Here is a 21,858-nt window from a genome sequence, read left to right on the forward strand (position 1 = left end):
CAAAACAAGCATTACATGTCATGAAAACTCATCACACAAAAAGTCCATTTTTCAATTGGACCAATTTTGAAAAAAGGGAGGGAAAAAGTGCATTTTGAGAATTAAGCCTTGTTTTCACATGATTCCACGTGCAATAGCTCACAAATACCATTTGAAACTTGCTGCAACCAGAAAATTCTACTGTTACATTGGGTTTGCATAAGTGAGGGTGGATTGGCTAATTACCATTTAGCATAAAAGTGCATTTTCACTAATCACTCACATTTGGCTAAACTTGATTAACAAAATGGATTAGTGCATCATATAAATGGTTAATCATAACAGAAAATCAGATTAACACTCATTCATCTCAGATCTAGATCCAAGATTGCACAATTCTCTCAACTTTTCATCTTCACTTTTTTGCAATTTCTTCACAAGCCTTGCCAAGATCTTCATCAATCCTTCATTCTTGAGCATTGTTGAAGTTGTTGGAAGCAAAATCTTGGAGAATTCAAGCTCAATTTGGAACTGTTACAAGAGTGTTCATCCATGGCAAGTTGAGGTTTCATCAAGATCGTGCATAATCAATACACAAACCTTGTTCCATTCATCTTCCACATCATCATAGAAGTTCTGTTTTCACCTTGCAAGGCTTACAACACACGAATCCACAACTGTCATCAAGTTAAGGTCAGTTTTCGAATTCAATGATTCTTGCAATTGATGTAGGATTTGGATAGATCGTGATTAGTAGATAATTCTGCAATTTGTTTCACTGATTTTGGTTGAGAAATGAGAGAGTTATGTTGATTTGAACTTTCATGCATGTTTATGTTTTGATTCGATTCTCTTTAATTAGCAAGAATTAGGTCAAAATAATTATGGATTCATGATGTACGCTGTGAGACCTTTCCATTGATATAAGGTTTGTGTGATTTGGTGACAAAAAGTTCTTGAGTGATGAAGGTGATGAACGCGTGATGAAGGTTGAAAATATTTCCAGATTTCTTGTTTTAATCCAAATAGTGCTTACTGTACATGCAATTGAGTGTTAGCGCGCCAGAATTTTGAACCTGGACTCCCTTCGATTCCGCTTGGGGACAATTCCACTTGTTGCTTTAGCATTTTTCTTCCTCATATTCTTCTCATGTACATACCATTCCACATACATTTTTTTATTTTCTTCAACATTCAAAATTCCATAACTCATAAACCACTTGTCCAAATTGAATGAAATTTTGTGTGCTATAATCCTTGTGATCTCTACAATTTAATGAATATTTTTGCAAAAATTGTGCACGTGTGTTTTTGGAATGGCCTAGGGTTTGTTCATGTATGTGGTTTCATGCACCTTGCTTGGTGTTTTGATCATGAAATGATGATGCTTAACTGGATGGAGCTGAAATTTTGCATGCTTATTCTAGAGACCTTAATGGACATTTTGGTATAGAATTTGTGATTTTTGTTTTCCTGGATTGTGAGATATGACCTGATCATTAGAGGTGTGACAATTTGTGTCATACCATTTCTTGTGCAACTTCATGATTTTTGTTACCATGCCATATGAACTTGAAATGAGCTGAAATTTTGCATGTTGATACTTATGGATGTTAGGTTCACATGTGAAGTTTTCTGAAATTTTTGGATGTGTTTCCAATTTGTTTGAGAATTTCCTTTCTGTTTGACCAGATGTGGGCCTTTTGTGAGTCATGATTTTATATGATTTGTGAAATTCTGGTGGTTTATTGGATGGACTTGAAATTTGGCATGTGTATTATAGACATCTGGAAGTTTGTTATGGCTTTGATTTGGTTCATTTATCATGTGTAGTTTCTGTTTTATGCTTGCTTGAAGTGGATACATGATTTAATGCCTTGTATGAGCTTGTTTGAGTATGCTTTGGCTTGATGAATTTAATTGACTTGCTTCCCTTTGTCCAAATGGCCTGAAATTTGATGTGTAGATCATGTTGTTAATTCTGTTTAGCCATGAATTTTTTGGGAATTTATTGAATTGTTTGTGAGTTGATTTGAATTGGATCTTTCTGTTTGGTCCTTTGAGGTTATAAATTGCATGCTTTGCACTATTGTTTTCATGAAATGATAATGGTTGATGATATGAACATGAGACCAATTGGATTTGATTCTTATTTGATTGATCTTGATTTTTGATAAGTTTCATGTTCTGTTTTGACTTGTTGATCCTATTTTGACTCTAGTCTTGTACTAGTGGTTTGTGTTCTCACATTTAAGCTTTGTTTCAGGTCAAAGAGCACAATTGCTTATACTTGATGATGTGCACTCAATTGGGATTGGTTTATTGCTTGTTTATGACTAACTTGAGTTTGTTTTGTAGGCATTGAGACTTATGCTTAGGCCTTGTGGCTTGCACCTTTGTGCATTGATGCTTGTTATCTGTTTGTGCTGTGGACTTGTAATTTTCTGTTTGACTTTTGTTTGTCTGGTATACTGATTATGTTGGATTGATTTCAGGTACCTTAGTTGCTATAGTTCATTGTGAACTTGCTTGTGCTGCTGCTTGGTTGTGTAAACCAATTGAGGTAGAATCACTAACTCCATGTAGTCTGGAAGACCTGGCCTGTTACTTGGCCAGGCACCTGTCTGAAGTCCTCCTTAAGAGGCAATGCTTGTGCTTGTTTATTTTTGTCCCCAAGCAGGAAAAGACCTTTGTTAAGGCAATTGGCAGACACAAGAGGTGTGCAGTCCACCTCCTGCTAATCTGTTGAGTCATCCCTTGGCTCACATTACATGTTGATGCCTTGTGGATCCTAACCCAAGATCCATGTACAGTTGTACAGTTGAGTCAGTGTCATAAGTGTAGAAGGGTTCCCACTTTCTGGACCCACACTTCCTTTGTCTGAAGCTCTCCCTGGCCAGGGATAAGAGCTGTGAGGCACACCCCTCACTCCCATTTCATCTGGCTTCACCCTGACTCTCAATGTCAGGGTTAAGAGCTAACATCACCCTGATACAGTTGACTTGCTTTGGCAGTCTAACCCTTGTTTGAGCCACCTCTGTTTGGATATAGTGTATGCTATTTGTGATTGTTTGCTTTGATTGCTTTGCCTGTTTAGGATTAGCTTGCTGCCTGTGCAAGCTAGGATAGAAACCATAACTTAGGGATGATATGCATGATAACATCTAGGCTCGAGTCCAGCTCCCTAGTAGTGTGTCTCCCTTTGTATCTGGTTAGAATTTCTTTCCCGTTCAGGGGAACTACGTTGCCCTGATCCTCATACCAGATGAGGTACGTAGGCAGGAGACCGTGCGAGGTCTCTCCGGGCACCCTTTTTCTTTTTTATGTGTGTTTGCTTGACAGTTGCTAGGCTCGAGTTCCCGACTCCTTAGTAACTTGTTGCTTGTTCCTTCTTGTGTGTGTAGGAGATGGATGTAAGCCCAGCCATTGGCATTCCGTATCCTCTTGTTGTGTGCTTGGAGTCCGGTATAAGTCCATCAAGTGGCATCTGGTTTCCAGTGTGGGTTTGTTTGGTTCGGAAGCTGATGTAAGTCCAGCGATTGGCGTTCGGGTTCCATGTTTGCCTTTTTGCGTGTGTTTTGTTTCGGCGTGCGTGAGCCGAACTACGGCAGCTCTGATTCTCGTTCCAGATGAGATACGTAGGCATAGGATGCGATATCCTAGCGAGCCCTCTCCCCTCTTCCTCCACCTGTGTTGTTTTCAGTGCGTGTGTGTGTGTGATGTTTGTTTTAGCAACCTTTTCTTTCTTTTAGAGCGTGGATCCCGTCGAGTACGACGGATGCGTAGGGGTGTTAATACCTTCCCTTCGCATAACCGACTCCCGATCCCATTCTCTTTGGTCGCGAGACCATGCTTTTCCCAGGTTTACTCTGAGCGTTTCCTTTCCCTCCTTTGGGATAAATAACGCACGGTGGCGGCTCTGTGTTGTTTTGTTTCAGCCCGCCGGTTGTTTTTCGCGGATGCGACAATGAGTTTGCCGAAGACGACAAAAATATGTGATTCCATCTGGGTTATTATTGACAGAATAGATAAATTGGCCCATTTCATTCCGATTAGGATCAGTTATCCTTTGCAGAAGTTAGCTTAGTTTGTATGGTATTCCATCGAGTATTTTCAGATAGAGATTTGAGGTTTGCGTCGAGGTTTTGGAAGAGTTTGCAGGAAGTGATGGGTATTAAGCTGAAGTTGAGTTCTACTTATCATCCGCAGACAGATGGTCAAATAGAGTGGACTATTTATTCTTTAGAGGATTTGCTAAGAGCTTGTGTTTTGGAGCAGGAAGGTAATTGGGACAGTTACTTACCGCTGGTTGAGTTCACCTACAGAACAATTCCCATTCTAGGTATTGTATGGTAGGAAGTGTATTAAACCTTTGTATTGGTACGATTCTGGTAAGAGTGTTGCGCTTGGACCTAAGATAGTTCAGCAAACTACTAAGAAGAGGAAGATGGTCCAAAAGAAGATGAAAGCTTCACATAGTCTTCAGAAGAGCTATCATGACAAGAGGGGGAAAAAACTTGAGTTCCAGGTGGATATCATGTCTTCTTGAGAGTTACTCTGATAACTGGTGTAGGTCGTGCATTGAAGTTTAAGAAACTTACGTCACGTTTCATTGGTACATTTTAGATTCTCCAAAGGATATGAGAGGTGGACTACTGAGTTGCGTTACCACCGTATATTTAAAATCTTCATGATGTTTTTCATGTGTCTCAACTGAGGAAGTACATTCCTGATCTATCTCATGTGATCCATTTGGATGATGTGCAAGTTAGAGAGAACTTGACATTTGAGACTTTATCGTTGAGAATTGAGGCTCACAAAGTGAAGCACATGCGAGGCAAGGCGATTTTTCAGTGAAAGTTGTTTCGGGAGGTCATGTTGATAGCAGTGTGACGTGGAAGCTCTAGAGTAGGATGAGAGAGTCTTATCTAGAGATTTTTCCATCAGGTAATTTTCGAGGGTGAAAATTCTTTAAGTGGAGGAAAGTTGTAACACTCCAATTTAATTAGTCTTTTATTTAATTATTTATTTAATTTAATTGCATGATCATTTAAATAATTATGTTATGTGATTTATGACATGTTTGCCCAGTGACAACATTTGTGGTGAATTATGTTGATTTAATTAGTTTTTGTGAGATTTAATTCATTAGTTAATTGATAGAAATTGAGAGAATAATGAAGGTTAGGGTAAAACGTGCAAATAATGGGAATTGGATAATTTTTGAGTTGAGCCAAAAGTTAAATTAATAGAAGTTAATTAGATTATTATATAATTAGAAAATTAGAGGAAATATGGGTTTTTGGAGAGCTTTTTGTCAGACATAAAAAAGAGAAGAAGGGGAGAATATATAGCAAGAGCATTGGAGAGCTAGGGCTTGGGAAGAAGGAACCTTAGGAGTGCTTGCTTGTTGCTTTTGTTGGAATTACGAGGTAGGGGAGATTATTCATCTGCGGGTGCCTTAATCATGAAAGGGTAGAGAGATTTCCCTTAACCTCCAATATGGTTTTCTTTTCTCTATTGCTTTACATGAATATGATGGATGATGCTTATTATGATGGTTTCACCATGAATTGATGTGATATTTGTGTTTAATGTCGTGTTGTTTTGTGTTTAGGGTATGAACATAACCTTGAGTCCATAATTAAATGGTGAATTAAGGTATTAATCGGTGTGAAATTAAATTGTTCAATGTGATATACTGTATGTATGATGAATTATGTGCAATTGGGTGTTTTGGGGATCAAAATCATAGCTTTCGGAGTGCTCCAATGGTGAAAATTGCATTTTTGCATTTTTGTACAGTGATAACCGGTTACAGCTGAAGCTGATAAATTTGTTTTAAAAAAATTCGTGATTGTAATCAATTGTTTTAGTTAACCAGTTACAGTTGCTTTGTTTTCCTGAAATGTTGATTTTTCATTTATAAATATTTTTATCGTAACTTAAGTTTCATGACTCGGATTGAGGCGCGGTTTGGAGCGTAGGAAGGCTAATGCACAAAGCTACATTGTGGTAGTGCCTTGTGAGATGATTTGACAGGTTTGAATGATATGCGGATGTATGTTAAAGGTGTGAATGTATAAATAACTGTATGAATTATTGTACATGTTTAATGATGAATCGATGTTAAGATGATTTAACATGATTGAGTGGTGTATGTGGATGTGTGTTTGATGTGGTGCTGCTATTGTGAAATGAAAGTTTAATTATGTGATTTATTGTACATGCTTGTTGATGATTGATGAGATGAGTAGTTCGAGTGAGAACTACCTGGTGATGCATTAAATATGAATGATCACAGTTAGAGTGAGGTTGTATTTATTACTGTGTTGTTGTTGTTGCATTGTTATATGTAATGCATCATATGTTGTTATTGTTGTTGTGAAAGAGGCGAGTCACAAGTTCAAAGTGGGGACTAGTGACTTGTCACAAGCTTATAGTGGTGGCTTGGAGCTCAGAGTGGGGGCTCGGGGTACATATGTTGGAACCTGGTTCATATGAAGAACCAATAGTTGAGTCGGTACCGCATGCATATAGAGTTGAGTTATAAGTCCAGTTCAAAGTGGGACCGTGACGAGCATGAGTTCATTCAATGTTGCATTGCATTATATAATGGTTGTTCCAATAAGATGTTTGTATATTGGTGAATAATTTTATTATGATTTGTGTGGTTGGTGATTTATCGTGATTTGGGTGAAATATGAATACATGATATTTTGGTTCATTTCGATACGTGCATGATTGTGATGTGTGAATCTACTCTGATTAATTTTACATCAATTATTATTTGAACGTATTATCACCCCCTTTTTGTGTTGTTGCATCTATGCTCCTATGGAGTACAAACAATCAAGTACCCGAGTAGGAGATTGATGTTGAGGATGAAGTTGTTCCTCTTTAGTTGCTTGTCGGTCGAGTCTTATAGTTGAAGTCGCTCATATATGTAACACGAGGGAACAAGTTATTCTTTTATTTATTTTTCTTATGTTGCATATCTTTTCTTTATTTGAATATCGAACCTCTTTTCAAACTAATAATGTTGTTAAGGCTCTTTATGTCAAGTATTTTATTAATTCCACTGCTTATTAAATGATTTCATTTTCAATTATATGGTTTAAATATGATTTGATTCTTGTCCGAGTAGTAGCCTACTTGGAGGGTATATGTGTTATACATGTTTTATTTAATTAATTGTCGAGTCAGGAAGTATGGTGATACAATTACCACGTCTAATCATTTCCACTCGGGAAAAAACAGTTACCAAATACTTTCCCTTCAGGATCCTCCAGAAGACATGATGAGCCTTTGGGGTCCAGGGACGTACCAGGAAAAATTGATCCTTGAAACCCTATTATTCTCAAAAGGTTCAGTAAATTTATTAACCTCTAATTCCAGTAAAATCAATCCTTGATTCTAAAGTTTGTCTAGGTAAGTGCATCCCGCGATAAAGAATGGAAGAAAAGGTTCAGAGACGAGTTTCAGCCCCGGTACTCACACCAAAATTGGAACACCTTCAGGAAAGCCCAATCATTAAGATGTAATTTGGAATGTGTGGTCGTCAAATGCTTCATTACCCCCTACTTCAAATTCATTAAAGGGTAATCTGAAGTTTAACTAAGTAAATAGGCACTCATAGAAGGCATAGAACATCCATAAAAATGATGCAAATCCTCTCATCCGAATCCACGGGGATGACCACCCATTCGAGAGATGGACCTACCTCTATGAGAGTGCTATCCACTTTGGTTTCACTATCAAAAATAGATTCAGTCCTAAGAGATCCACAACCCACCTACTGATACCTAGTTGTATCAGTCAGCTCTCAGAGTGTAAGACTCTTAGGATCACAACCGCACTCGAAACTTTAAGAAATTCTATTTACCACCTAATCTCGGCTTTGCTAGAATATCAACTTTGTATAATCCTATGCGTGCCAATAAAGCGTGGAAGCATCCACTCGTCCCTGTCGGGAATCCTAGCATAAAGCATAAGGCTATCATATGGGACATTGTCACTAGTGATCCCAGGAGGGACAAAAGTAACGTTACTTGATTAAGCCTCGTCAACAGACTTCTTAACATCGTTATCAGAAAAAGATCCAGAAGATTCATCGGAAATATCCTCTCTAAAAATGGTTCTTTTAGGAGTACCATCATATTTAGAACTATAAAAAATAATCACTATGTCTAAATTAAGGTGAGCATGTGCCCGAGAGTTATCATTATGGTCACTTAGGGTTTCTACCCCCATTAATAACGAAAGGTCGCTATCAAATGAGTCGTTTCCCGAATTAGCAAATGAATCACTTATGTCGGCAATATCAAAGATAAAGGATTGGAAATTATGCATTATGCTATAAAGGTCAGGGTTTGAAATGGTACCTTGAATATATATGAGTTAAGGATAGGAACAAGCAAATGGAATAAAAGTTGAAGATAACTCAGAGAAGGCATTGCTCTAATGAGAAAGAAGAAGGCATTATAGACAAAGGTTGCCAAAAATGTAAAAAAATAGTAAATAATTTCTCAAAAGAACAACTTACGGAATCATGTGATCAAATGAAACTGAAATGAGAGGAAAATTAGGTCATCACATATCCTAGAAGACTTCTCGTACAACATTCCATGACAAGTCTTGGGAAAACTGTTATACACTGGCCAAAAGTCCAACAAAGGGAAACCCATTAATATTCCAAAGAAGGACCAATAACCATCTCGTTTCAAGGATAAATACTTATGCGCAAATGAGACCTAAGGTACATTTATACTTTTCACAATTTTACTTTACCATTTTTTTGACTCATTAATTGACTTCGACGTCAGAGCTAACTTTGTAGGTCCAGCATTGTGATCCACCTCACCAAAAAATTGCAACACCACGTTAGGAGTCCAACATCCCAACCCAAGCACAAATCTGGTAAACACCGTCAATTATAGACCTCACAACTCAATATTAGAGCCCAAACATGCAAAAATTATTAACCCTAAACATGGGAGAAGGCGTAACCAATTATCATTCTGTTGGTGATTTTAGTATCACCCATGATTTTAGTAGTAATGAGATTTACTATAGGCCGATGCAATTATGCGTTAAAGCTTGGAAACGAGTTAGGAGTAGTGCGGAGTGCACGCTCGTAGAGCCAACGTGTAATTGACTGCAAGTAATTGAAAACGGGGTTCCAAGGGGCGTAGCCCCTGGCGGGGTGCGGGGCAGCGCCCTGCCGGGGTCCAAGGGGCAGAGCCCCTGGCTGGGGTCCCGCTGGCGGGGTGCGGGGCAGCGCCCCGAAGAAAATTTTATTTTGAACGTTTGAACCTTCCCAGCCGTTATTACCGTTTTTCTTGAAAAGGTATGACTTTTCGTTTTCAGTTTTCGTTCTCCTATAAAAGGGGGAAATCTGGCCTCGATTTAGGGTTACACACAAAAACCATTCTACGTTCCAGAATCTTTCTTTTGCCAGAAACATTCTTTCTTCAAGAATTATCCCCACAAAGATTTCGTGAACCCAGGCATAAATAGGGTCGAAATACTTTGTTCGGAAAGTGAACGAACACGGTTCTTCGAAGATTATCCAGGATTATCAATTAATTATCTAACACATTCATGCTTAACTGACACATTAGAAACCCTAACCAATTTGAAGCAAGTGCATTCACATTAGATGCTCTAACCAATTTAAAGCAAGTGCATTGACACATATAAATAGGAAGTTCAACACAAACCCCAATGACTCAATATTAACCTTAAACACTCAAAGTTTTGATCATAACACACTTTTGAAAGAACTCGTCTATCACATACCTATACACAAATAACGTCTTATTCACAAGACACTAGGAAGGTCTATGCCTTTTAACTTAGCAAGAGCAATAAAAAAAGGTCATTGAACAATCCACTAGTATCAATTTATCCGGTTCAATTGATAGCCGGAATAACAATTGTTTATACATGTAACCGGGTTTATTAAAAAGTATAAGACCAAAAATAGAAAGAAAAGAAAAAACTTGCCAACTTTGAATGAGTGGTTTCAGTTATTGTGAGGCAACTTTAGCACCTCTCTAACTATAAGAATACCATTGGATTATTTCATGCTAAAAAGCTGTACTATGTCGCATGTATATTCATTCATTAAATATTTGCAATACCTCAGAATTTTAAAGAGTAGTAGTTAATTATGGAGTTAAGATTTAAGGCACGCAATTAATCTTAGTATTTATCAACCGACCCTATAGCCACCACCATCGACCTAAAACAAATAGACACGATCTGAATAAAGAGCAAGGGCTTTTATACTTCATTATTATTTATTACTATTATCTCCTTAAAGAAGAGCATTCCTCTAAAGAGGACATTTCAAAAGGTTTTTATGAGGCTATACTACAAGGTATAGAGGGACCACAAACAGGTGTACAAGCATCAAACTTTGGTGGCATCCATGAGTGTGTAAGTGTGTGTACTACTCTTTTCATAATTGAGTATCGTTGTGCTCAATGCTCATCCATCCCCATCCATTTTCATATGCACATCTATCAATCAAATTACATATCACTCTCTCTCCTTTTATTTTAAGGGTATGTTTCCATGAAATCAATTTTAAACGTGTTTCATTTCAGGTCATCAAAATTAGTTTAAGTTTAACTTTAATCTAAAATAGTTATATTATATCTAAATATGTTTATCTAAGAGATTAAAGGTATTGCATTTTTATTTCAGTGTAAAATAGTTTTATACTATTCTGTTATTTCATTTTAGTATTTAAATATAATTATTTTTTTAAATAAATATTATAAGTTGGAATCAATTGTATTATAAATTAATTTAAATTGACCTGTTTAAATATGTCAATATCAATTTTAAGTATGTGAAATTACTTTTAGAGCTACCTAGAGTGAAACATTTTTTTATATATATAGTGTCAATCAATTTTTTCCAAAAATAATTTTTTGTCTGAGGTTTTCCACTTAATAATTTAGTAGAAATTAATTTTCATCAATCTAACCGTTAAATATTTTTATATTACTTGAAGATCATACATACAAACATAATAAATATGGCTTTATAGTTAATGTTTTACTTGTATTCTTTTATTAAAAAAATTATAAAGTATCAAATACTAATAAAACTTTATAAATTTATCAATTTAATCTAATAAAAAAAGATTTATTTTTTTTACATTTGGATTAATAGAATTTAATATCTATAAAGAATTACTAAGCGGAATTTTTTTGGAGAAAGATTATTCTTGAAGTAAATTAATGTTCATGCAGGTAAACAAAAAGATTAATTACTATGCGTAAAAAAAAGCTTTACACTTAATTCATCCATTCATCATCCATCATTCATTAGTATCATTTACATTATTTTATTTTATACGTAGACAAACTCTTCTCAACATTTATGATTAATTAACTGTACAAAATTTTTTTACACTATCATATATTTTAATTAAATTTATAGATGATCATATAATATTTAAATCACTTTTAATTATAAAAATATATAAATTATAAAAGAAAAAAAAATCTCTTTTCTCCTCTCCAAAACCCTTCCTCCAATCAATGGAAAATAAGTAATAGATTAAAGCACAAGTCTTTATCCAAATAAATGCTTATAGATAATCTTGCATAAGTTATTTTTAGAACAATAAAAAAAATATTAAATTGTTTTATATATGTTGTATGTTATTTTTATAAAAATTAATAAAAAGAAACTCAGAATATATATATTAACAATGTGTGATAAGATGTTTTGATTAAGACTATTGAACAGAATCACAACTTATGGCTAGTATAGAAGCTCCAATAAACCAATCCAAACATATAGATAAATGGAAAGGAACAAAAAGCACTTATGATTAGAGTTCCAAAAGGAAAAGAAAGATGTAGTTAAAAACTATTAACGTTTCTATTGGAAGCTAAAACCATCCGAATTGAGTGCTAACTTACATCATTCCTAATAATAATAAACCTTTGAGTCACTATCATAGCTTACTAAAAACTATACGAAGAAAACCCAAAAATATGACATGTGATAGGGAAGGAGCAAACAAAACCGTAATGAATCTTAGGACACTGCCCTTATACAATATACAACCTGTTTCTTTCATCATCAGTTTCTAATGTTGATGGACAATGACTTGTCAGTCAAATGCTACCAAAATTTCAAGCACGAAAGAGATTGATAATGATATAGATTTTACCACTAATTGTCCTTCCATGACAAGGAAGCTGAAAACTAATTCGAGTAGAAAACAGTTAAAAATAAGACATATCCTTATTTGAAACAGAGACAGAATTAACCATATACCAACATATCAAGCCAAAATCATACACAAGTTTGAATATGCAAATTTATAATGTCGGGTTATTTGGGTTTAATACCTTTTTTGTGACAAGGAGAAAATGCTTCATTCTGGATCTTGGGTTTTGCACCAAGTTGGAAATAAACAACAACTTTTGAGCAAACTAGCTCATTTATTTTAATCTGCATGTTATTTTTCTTCCAGATATCTAGTTGAAAAACTAGAAATGGAATAAGTACATATTAAGAACATACAACACAATTGCTACAAATTGCAATCCAACAACATAGATGAAGCAAAGGAAACACACATTACATAGTCTTAGTCAAAGCTTGAAGAATAAATATAAAATGCATAACATAGCCGGGGGACTGAAATTGAAATTGAAAACCTGAATGAATCATTCAAACAAGATTTTCTTCATTCCCACACGGTTTTTATAGCCATTGAATTGTAGTAGAAACATCTGAAAATCCAAACTCAAGTTATTCTTGAAGGACACCAACCTAATCTGTCTAGAGAATCATCTTCAAAGCAACCGGTGAACCTGAACACAGAAAAAATACAGTAAAAGAATTGCATGTGAGAACAAATAGATAGAACTCTATTCAAATTTCAAGAAGTGGTACTGAAATAGAACCTGAAAGTTTAGATTTTTTTTTAATAGTGTTTCGATCAATGGCGAGAATCAGAGGAAGCAGAGGACGGTTTATCAGATACGCCGTCGTGTTCCTCTTCACCTTGAATTCGTGTTGGTATGCGAAAGCCGGAGAATCCACCACCAGAGACAGAAGCCTGATGGATCATCGGCGAAAGATAGTGATGGTGGTGATCGGTCATATTCACCGTCCCCGCCATGGATGGATCTATCCAAGCACGAACTGAAGGATTGTTACTGGACTGAAGGGGTCCCCTCTGAGAAAAAAGCTGGCCAAAACCGCCGAAAGCTGGGGCGGGTGTGCTGAACACAAATCCAGCTCCGTGGCCACTGTTACCACCATCTGCAGCATTAACATTAGCATTCCAAGCCATCATTCTATGCAATCTGCCATTATCATGTTCCTCTTGATGCTGCTGCTGCTCAGACCACATGTTGTTGTTGGTTCCACCACCGTCGAAACCGAGTGAGGAGTTTCCGGCGAAAAGTACTTGGTGATTGTGGTGGTGGTCATGGTGGCTTTGAGATTGGTGGTGAAGCATAATAGGATCTTGAAAAGATTGCAAGGAGAGGCGGAGATCTTGCTGAGTGGTTGCGGCAGTTCGGGAGAGCAAATCCGGCGGTTGTGGGTAGCTGTGAAACGATGCCGTGGGCGTTTCAACTGGGAAAAACGATTTAATAGTATCCGCAATGTCTGTATCCAATGAGCCATGAAGAAAACCATGCTTCCCGCTACTGTTATTATAGTCTATCTCTAATGGCTGGGAAGAAAATTGTTCCTGTGGTATTCTTCGCTCTAATGCCGCTAAGCGGTGACTGGTGGATGCGGTTACTGGACTGTTGTCCACCGGGGACTGCCGGCGGTACAACTCGTTAGTTTGCTGCTGTTGTGGCGTTGAAGAGCATGTTGCGGTGGGGTTCCATGCGGGAAGCTGAGCGAGTTCGTCAATGGCGGATTTGGCTTTTTTGATAAGCCAATCAACTGCCTTACTAGGCCGGTCGTAGCCCAAACGGTCTTGCACATCGTAGAATTGGATCGCGGTGTGGGCCGAGAGCCGTACACGGCGGTCCCGGGGACCTTTAGCGGTGCACACTTTGCTGTGACGGTCTTTCCGCCCAGTAGACCGGACAATGTGACCTCCTTCCACCTCCACAATTTCTCCACCTCCGCCAGTTCTCTTTGACGAGGCTGCTGTTTTGGTTTTGGTTGTCGGGGTTGCTGTTTCTGCTGATTGTGTTGCTTCTCCCATCTTTCTTGCATATTCGATGGAAGAGGAGAAGGATGTTGTTGTTGGTGGTTGATTTGGGTGAAGTGGTGGAAGGAAAAATGAACGTTTCTTTGATGGTTGAATTGGTTCCTGTTCTGGTTCTGGTTCTGGTTCCGGCTCTGGTTCTAAATCTAGATGTTGTTGGAAGTATGGGTGATGAAAAGGAAAGGTTGGGTCTTGGTATTGATAGTGTTTTTGAGAAGAGTTTTGTTCATCTTCTTCTTCTTGTTCATCTGGTATGTGATGGTGAGGGTGTTGTTGGTTGCGTTGATGATGGTGATGAAGAGGATGGTGATTAGTTCTGGGAGGATCCAGACTCAGACCCTTATTTTGTTTATCTTCTTCCAGCTTTTAACACAACTCTACTCTACTAATGATTTTTGGATGCTTTCTTGTTTTTACACTGCCACCACTCCGAAACCCAAAACTTACATCCCATTTCCATCATCATCACCAGCAAAACAAAACCCAAGAATGAATGCTTTTGAGTTTATGAGCCTAACCCATTTCTCTCTCTAAGTCTGCATCATTTTTTTGCCTTTTTTGCAAGTGGAAGAGTTTGTTTGTTTGTTGTGCACTAGTAATAATGATAATAATAATGTTGCATTAATAAATGAATGATAGTAGGTTAATAACCAGCAGAAGAGGTGTCCTGTTGTGAAAAATCCAGCAAATTTTCCATATCTCAACACACAGGAAGACAAGAGAAGGAAAGAAGAGAGAGATAAGAGTAAATAAAGAGTGTATAGTATAGGGAAGAGGAATTGATTCTGACCCTATAAGAAAGAGGGTTTTGATGATGATGGCAGTGACAATGGGTGGCAGTGTTTGGTCAGAATGGACGTTTTATTTCATCACTGCACCTCTGCTGCTCTTCTTTTGTTGTACTATCCAATATCCATTCATTCATTCATTCAACTTTCACCAATTTACTTAACATTATTACTGGTAATTCAGAATTTAACTTGCTGCTGGTTAAAAGTTAAAACTGTTGGTTTTTTATTATTTCAAAAAGGAGTGTGTAACGATGCCTTTGTTGGAGATAGATCCTTTCTATGCATGCCACACCTTTTGAAAGGGACAACATCACAACTTTTTTCTCTTTCTCTTTCTTTACCTTTTTTTTCTCATTTAAACGAAACTTCACCTTAACATCGATAGCTGAATTTACTTCTTCCTCGAAACTACTTCACTTCTACTATCTGGTTTGTGAAATTACTGTATGTATGTATATATACGTCATCTTCAAGGCTTCCTTTTCTGAAAGTAACACTGTCTGCCTAAGTTTTTGCATACGGTTTTCATGTTCTTCATAAAGTCAAATTGTTTCCTTTTTTTGTTAGAGAAAAAATTAGAGTAAATAAGCTAGGAGTCTCTCCTTTGAATAAAAAATAAGTTCAAATGTGGTACTATTACATGCTAAGTTTATCTTTGATTCAAAGTTTGGAGCCTCTAAATTTTATCTAATTGGTATAAAATTGATTTTACATCATGTTTAATTGTGTTTTTAGTAGAAGAGTTTTTTTTTTTAGAATTGATTTTAATGTCTAGACGTGATTTAATGTTTAAATTATTGTTTAATTCACATTATTTTATATAAGTGTATACAAATATAAATTATTACACATTTAATTTGTTTTAATTTCAAAATCAAATTTATAAAATTAATTTAATCAAAATTAATTTGTATCTATATGTAAAATCAAACATACACTAAAAAGTTCTTTCACCTTATGAAAAACTTTCTTCTTTAATTAAACGAGAGTTGCATCAAAATAATGAATTTATTATAATGAAAATTTATACCGAATACAATGTTTGTTAACTCAAAAATATATGATATTTAGAATTAGATAAAATATACGAAGAACTTTTTTTAAAATAGGCATTATTTGGAAGGTATTGTTTTCAGGTCCGTTTCTTAGGAGTATAATCAAACTCTTATCTCACATTTTTTTATCTTTAAGAATGATCATTAATAAGAGTGTGGGTTCGGATGAGTTCAATTTCTGAGATTTTGCCCCATTCATGGAAAGGATCTAGGACTTATGTTTGAGAAATTTCATAGCTTTGTGTCTCTCATGCTAGTTTTTCCTCCTTTTTTGCTACTCATTTCCTCAAGGTTGTCTCTCCTTTTAGTTTAGAGGATTTTTGACATATCTCTTTGGTTGGATCTCTCTATAAACCTCTAGAAAAAGTTTTGGTATTTAGGTTAGTCAAAGTTATAGATAAACTCATCTCTTCTAATCAATTTTCTTTCCTTAAAGGAAGACTTTTGGTATATGGGCTAGTTGCCGCAAATGAATTGGTTGATCATGCCAAAAGAAACGAGAAATAGTGTTTCATCTTTAAAGTTGATTTTGACAAGGTTGATGATTCCGCCCGTTGGAGTTTTTTTTTTTTTTTTGATTATATACTTTTTAGATTTGACTTAAATGATAAATGGTGTGATACCCTAAAACTCTTACTCATAAATTAAAGAATAAATCAATCTTTTAGGATGCTATTCAAACAAAACATACATATGTTTCAATTAATTTTAAAATTAGCAACGAAATTCAAAATAAATAGCATAAACTTCAATTATCTCATCAAACTGAAATACTCAATAAAATTAACATGATCCAATGATTAAATCAAAGCAATTAAAACGTCTTGTTTCCGATGTTATAGATTAGAGCATTAAAGCAACTAAATAACGATAAACGAAAAAATAAACGAAAAAAGCTCTAAGGCCATTTTCCAACTCAAACTGCACTTTCTCCTCCTGAGTATTTGTACAACAATGTACATGGCAACACAAAACAAACAAAAAATGGATGAGAATACATTCAAATATATTAACAGTGTAAGAGAATGCATGGGTAGCTTAAATCACACATAATTAACAACACACATTCAATTACCCATCAACACAAGAATCCAATTCACATAGCATTTATGTATGCAATGTGACTCACAACTCGACTTTATGCATGTGGTATCAATTTGGACATCAAAGGTTTTTTACTGATCTCGTCTACTCAACAATGGTTCCTCATTTGAATCGGGTCCTCACTTATGAACCCCGGACGATCACCAATCCCCACTTTTGAACCAATGACACTCCTCTTTTAACACACCGACATAAAATGATGCACGACTTACAAAGTAATGCAACAACAACAACAAGAACATTTATGATTCCACTTTTAACCATAAACAACATGAAATACAACATTCATAGTAATCCCCACTTCTGAACTGATCACTTCAACATAACACATATAATTATATTCACGACACATAATTATACAAGCTACATCACATCTCACATCAACAACATGTAATTATAACTCATCATATCATTATACAAACATTCTGAAACATATAACTATATCCATCATCACATAATTATACCGATAATTCACAAGTCATACACATAAGTAGAATTCACAACTCATACACAAAAGTATAACTCGCAACTTATTAAACTCATCATGATATTTTACCACCAAAAATTGTCATTCTTTTCGTCAACACATAACAACCTTCGCTCAGAATATTCCAGCATCACAAACTCAACACATGACAACCATCAACTTATGATTACATGATTATTCGATAATGATCTCGTAAGACTTATCACAAGTAAACATACTCTTTATATTTCTATGTACATATTAAACCTCCAATTAACCATAATAAGGTAGTATTTTGCATTAGCTACCCAACTCTTCGAATCGTGCCTCAAAAGGAGTCATGAAACTCAAGTTATGATGAAAACAAAATCAGAATTTTTTTTTAGTTAGAGCATCTCACTAGGAGAGGCTCTCCCTTGCTAAGCAAGACCCTCCCTCGCTAAGCACAGACGCACAGACCTACAAACCTAGAAATACGATTTTCACCATTGTAGAAGTTTTGAAACTCCGATTTTGATTCCGTAAAAACTTGTACGCTTAGAATTTCATCACACATCATTTGAACATATTAATCATTTATATAATAAATTTGTTATAAATCTAAGGATATTTTTATCAAGCCAACACTCATGAACATAAGCATACAAAATTTAGGTTTGCACATACACATCATGCACAACCTCATCAATATAACAGAGCACGAATTTCATGCTAATTGCAACAACACAATTTTTTTCACATAAACCTCAATCAAACACACAAATCTCAACAATGGAAAAATCCTAGAGAAGGATGAGGATCCTATTTACCCTTCATGTAATACACATATATTAGAGTAGTCTCCATTACCCAAATTTCCAGCAACAAACAATCAAAGTCTTTGGCTATGGTGTTCTTCCCCTTTAAGAGCTCTATAGGTTTTCCTCTTTTCCTCAATTTTCAAACTTCTACGTACTGACCCATTTTTCCTCATCTCCTTTTTCTATTTATCTAACCTAATATTAGTATGTTCAATTCCCAATTTTCCTCAATTCTCATCAACTCTCACCTTAGCCCGCCCATTTCGTTAATATACTATTTTCCATCCCATAACACACAATTCCTATTATTTCTTTATTTATATTATTATTTAATTGTTATTCTATTATTTTAGTAACTTAAAATTAACTAATAATTCTAACTAATTTCTACCACTCTATATAAATCTCCCAAAAATATCCATAATTGCTAAATAGCCATATAACACACATTATCACCAAAGTAAATAATTAAAATATTCAAAATCGCCTAAATAATTAAATAAAAGCAACACAAATTCAATTAAATAAATTAATTGAATTCATAGTGTTATAAATGGCGCAATTGAATGTGTGCTTGTGTGTTTGATGAGAATCTAGCTTTTCTTGTGATAACATGTAAAATGCATCACTTTTATTAGCTCGATTTGCACATGTTTTAGTGTCGATTTTATATGTTTTTCTTGTGTTATGTTGATATTGTGTGTTTATTTCAGGTATATGTCAAGTGGAAGCCTCTGCGGGTTCAAATGCTGAAAAACGGTAAAAACAAGAAGAAAATGCAAGTTTCTGTTGTCATGACGGTCGTCAGCCCCCAAGGAGATTCAACCCGTCAACAAAAAGTAAATAAAATGAGGAAGAAAAGCTTGAGCAAGGTGACAGTTGACCTGTCAGCAAGGAGACACCCATCACAGTCATGACAGACGGTACGTCAGCAGCGTGACGCCCGTCATGACGTTGAGCCCATATTTTTTGCCCACGCTTCAGGATTTTCAATTTTTCCACCTCCATCACTTTCTCCACTACACATGCACAATTTTAGATAGTTCTGAGCGAAAATTCATATATAAATAGGACCTTCATGCGTTGCTTTAGGCATCCAAGCTTTGTAATAGGTAAACTTTTATTTTGTAAAAGGACTTACATCTTGCATTGAGGTGTATTTGCAACATTAGTTTTAAGAGATTGGAGATTTAATTTTATGCAATTTGTAGCTGCCATTTCCATCTCCATTGTTGCTAAATTTATATTTTAAGTTATCTTTGTTGCTATTTCATATCTGCACCAGAATTAAAGCCTTTGCTTGGAGCAAATTATTATTATATTCAAGTTAATTGCTTTTAGGTTCCATTTTCTTTTACTTTTTCTTTACTGGTTATGTACGCATGCTTTATTCAATGTCTATTATTCTTAATATGAACAATGAATAATACATGTTTTAATTTTACCGTTTTTAACATGTCAGCTTAAATCACCCGAGTCTATAATGTGAGGATCATTGCACCGACAGTACTCTAATAAATCATATGAGTAATAATTAAAACAAGGATTATTTTTAAGTCTAAAAAAATTTGTTTTTAACGATAAAAATTTACTGCGAAAGTAGAAATAAGGCAATATTGATTTCAGCTCGAAAGGGTGAAACCTGTATCTGACTGTAGAAAATTCATAAATTAATTTTAAAATACACAAAAGGCATTTTTCTAATTAATTTAGGAAAATCTAATTTTCAAAAAGGTGATTTCGAGATTATAAGCGAACACACGAAAATGGGCGTTTGTACGCTTAAAATCTGGTATCAGACACGCAAAAGCAGGTGATGCCTTTAAATTACTTTTCTACTAAAAATAAAATTTCAAATTGATTATTTTCCAAAATAGATATTGAACTGTAACATTGTACACGCGAAAGCGGGCAGTTAGGTTACATACTTAAAATTTGGCAGCAGACATGCGAAAGCGGATGGTACCTTCAACTTTATCAATTTCCTACGAGAAAACTTTTCCTTGTTATAATTACGAAATATGATCTTGTGAGTGCCAACGATCGACTAGAATCTCATTTTGATTTCTCGTTATAGTTAACTTTCAAAACCAGCTTAATTCCCAATTCCACGAACAAGCTTATTCGCACCGCCTTAGATAAACAACGTAGTAGTAGAGAACGATACTTGTCATTTGTTCTATGTGGGATTTGACATCTTTTATACTAAAACCAACAAAGCCATGTGTAACACCTCAAAATTTGCCCTCCTCTCTTGGGACTAGCTTAGCATATTGCATTTCATTTTGTAGGACATTAGGCATTACATTTTTGCATGTCATGTGAGAAATGAACAAGTCATCCTCCTAAGTCTTGCTCAGAAGATAAAGAGGTTAAAAGATTCAAGCTTGAGGGTCTCATGAATTGATCACTAATCATCTGAGGTTTGTGCTTCAATTAGGGTTTCTTGGTTCCTCAAGGAGGTGGAGTAATATCTTGGTTGGAATGGTACATCACCATCATCATGGTCTTATCATCACCAAGAGGTTCATTGTTTCTGATCAAGCTCTTTGGGATTAGGGTTTTGACCTCAGGTCAACCCTAATCAGTTGCATTATACCAATCAGGGTTTTTCAAGGAGATGAGGTCTTCATTGAGATGGAGGTCATCATATGATTTTATTGAGCTTGTATAAGCTAGGGTTTCATTTTGGAGTTATTTCATCAAGAGATTGAGGCTCAAAATCATCTGTGCATGGCCAAGTCATCTACCAACTGCAAAAGTCAACTGTCAGGTCAACTGTTGGATTTGGAGGTGGGAAGTGAGTAGAAATACTTCATTCATGTTCAAACAAGTCTCATTTGACATTTCAAACATCAACTTTGAAGAAAATAAAGTCAGGACAAAACTTTCCAAAAATAGAAAGTGACTTGTAATTCAAATTTGCCAAAAATGGAAAGGTTTTCAACTCAAGATTACTTCATTAAGAAAGCTTCAAATGAAATTTTGTTGAACATGAAAGTTGTAGCTCTTTCTCTCCCATTTCCAAAAAGTCCAAGATCAAGGATTTCTCATGTGTGGTTAAGGAGATATGATCAAAACATGGCCAAGGATGCATTGAACTTCAAATAGGCATAACTTCTCAACCAAAACTCCAATTCAAGTGGTTATTTTTGCCTTGTTCTTATTTTGACCTCTAATTTCAAAATCTTGCATTGCATTACATCAATTATCATCACATAATCATTTTCAAAATCTTGGATTTTTGGAGGGAAAACATGAAATTCAAAATTGGTGAATTATTTGAACATTTGGCAATTACCATTGATTTTAAAATATGGTTTTAAGTGAAATTCAATAATTTTCGTGTACTGTTCATCCATGATTTCCATGCATAAGGGTGAAAGCTCAATTTTGCAAAACACCTCCAAACTTAATCCATTTTCATTAGCATTTGGTTTAGGCATAATTA

At 35.4% G+C, this 21,858-nt stretch overlaps 1 protein-coding gene across 1 annotated transcript; it reads right to left on the reverse strand.

Moving 5' to 3' along the window:
* Positions 1–12,421: 12,421 nt before the first annotated feature.
* On the reverse strand, positions 12,422–15,139 carry LOC127075376 (transcription factor TCP4). The gene is made up of 2 exons (XM_051016854.1): positions 12,921–15,139; positions 12,422–12,827 (listed from the first exon to the last, which is right to left on the reverse strand). The coding sequence occupies exon 1, from the start codon at positions 14,186–14,188 to the stop codon at positions 12,956–12,958; it is 1,233 nt and encodes a 410-aa protein (XP_050872811.1). The 5' UTR covers positions 14,189–15,139; the 3' UTR covers positions 12,422–12,827; positions 12,921–12,955.
* Positions 15,140–21,858: the final 6,719 nt, after the last annotated feature.

This window comes from Lathyrus oleraceus, chromosome 4 (assembly GCF_024323335.1).
Source record: "Lathyrus oleraceus cultivar Zhongwan6 chromosome 4, CAAS_Psat_ZW6_1.0, whole genome shotgun sequence".
Classification (NCBI taxonomy): domain Eukaryota; kingdom Viridiplantae; phylum Streptophyta; class Magnoliopsida; order Fabales; family Fabaceae; genus Lathyrus; species Lathyrus oleraceus.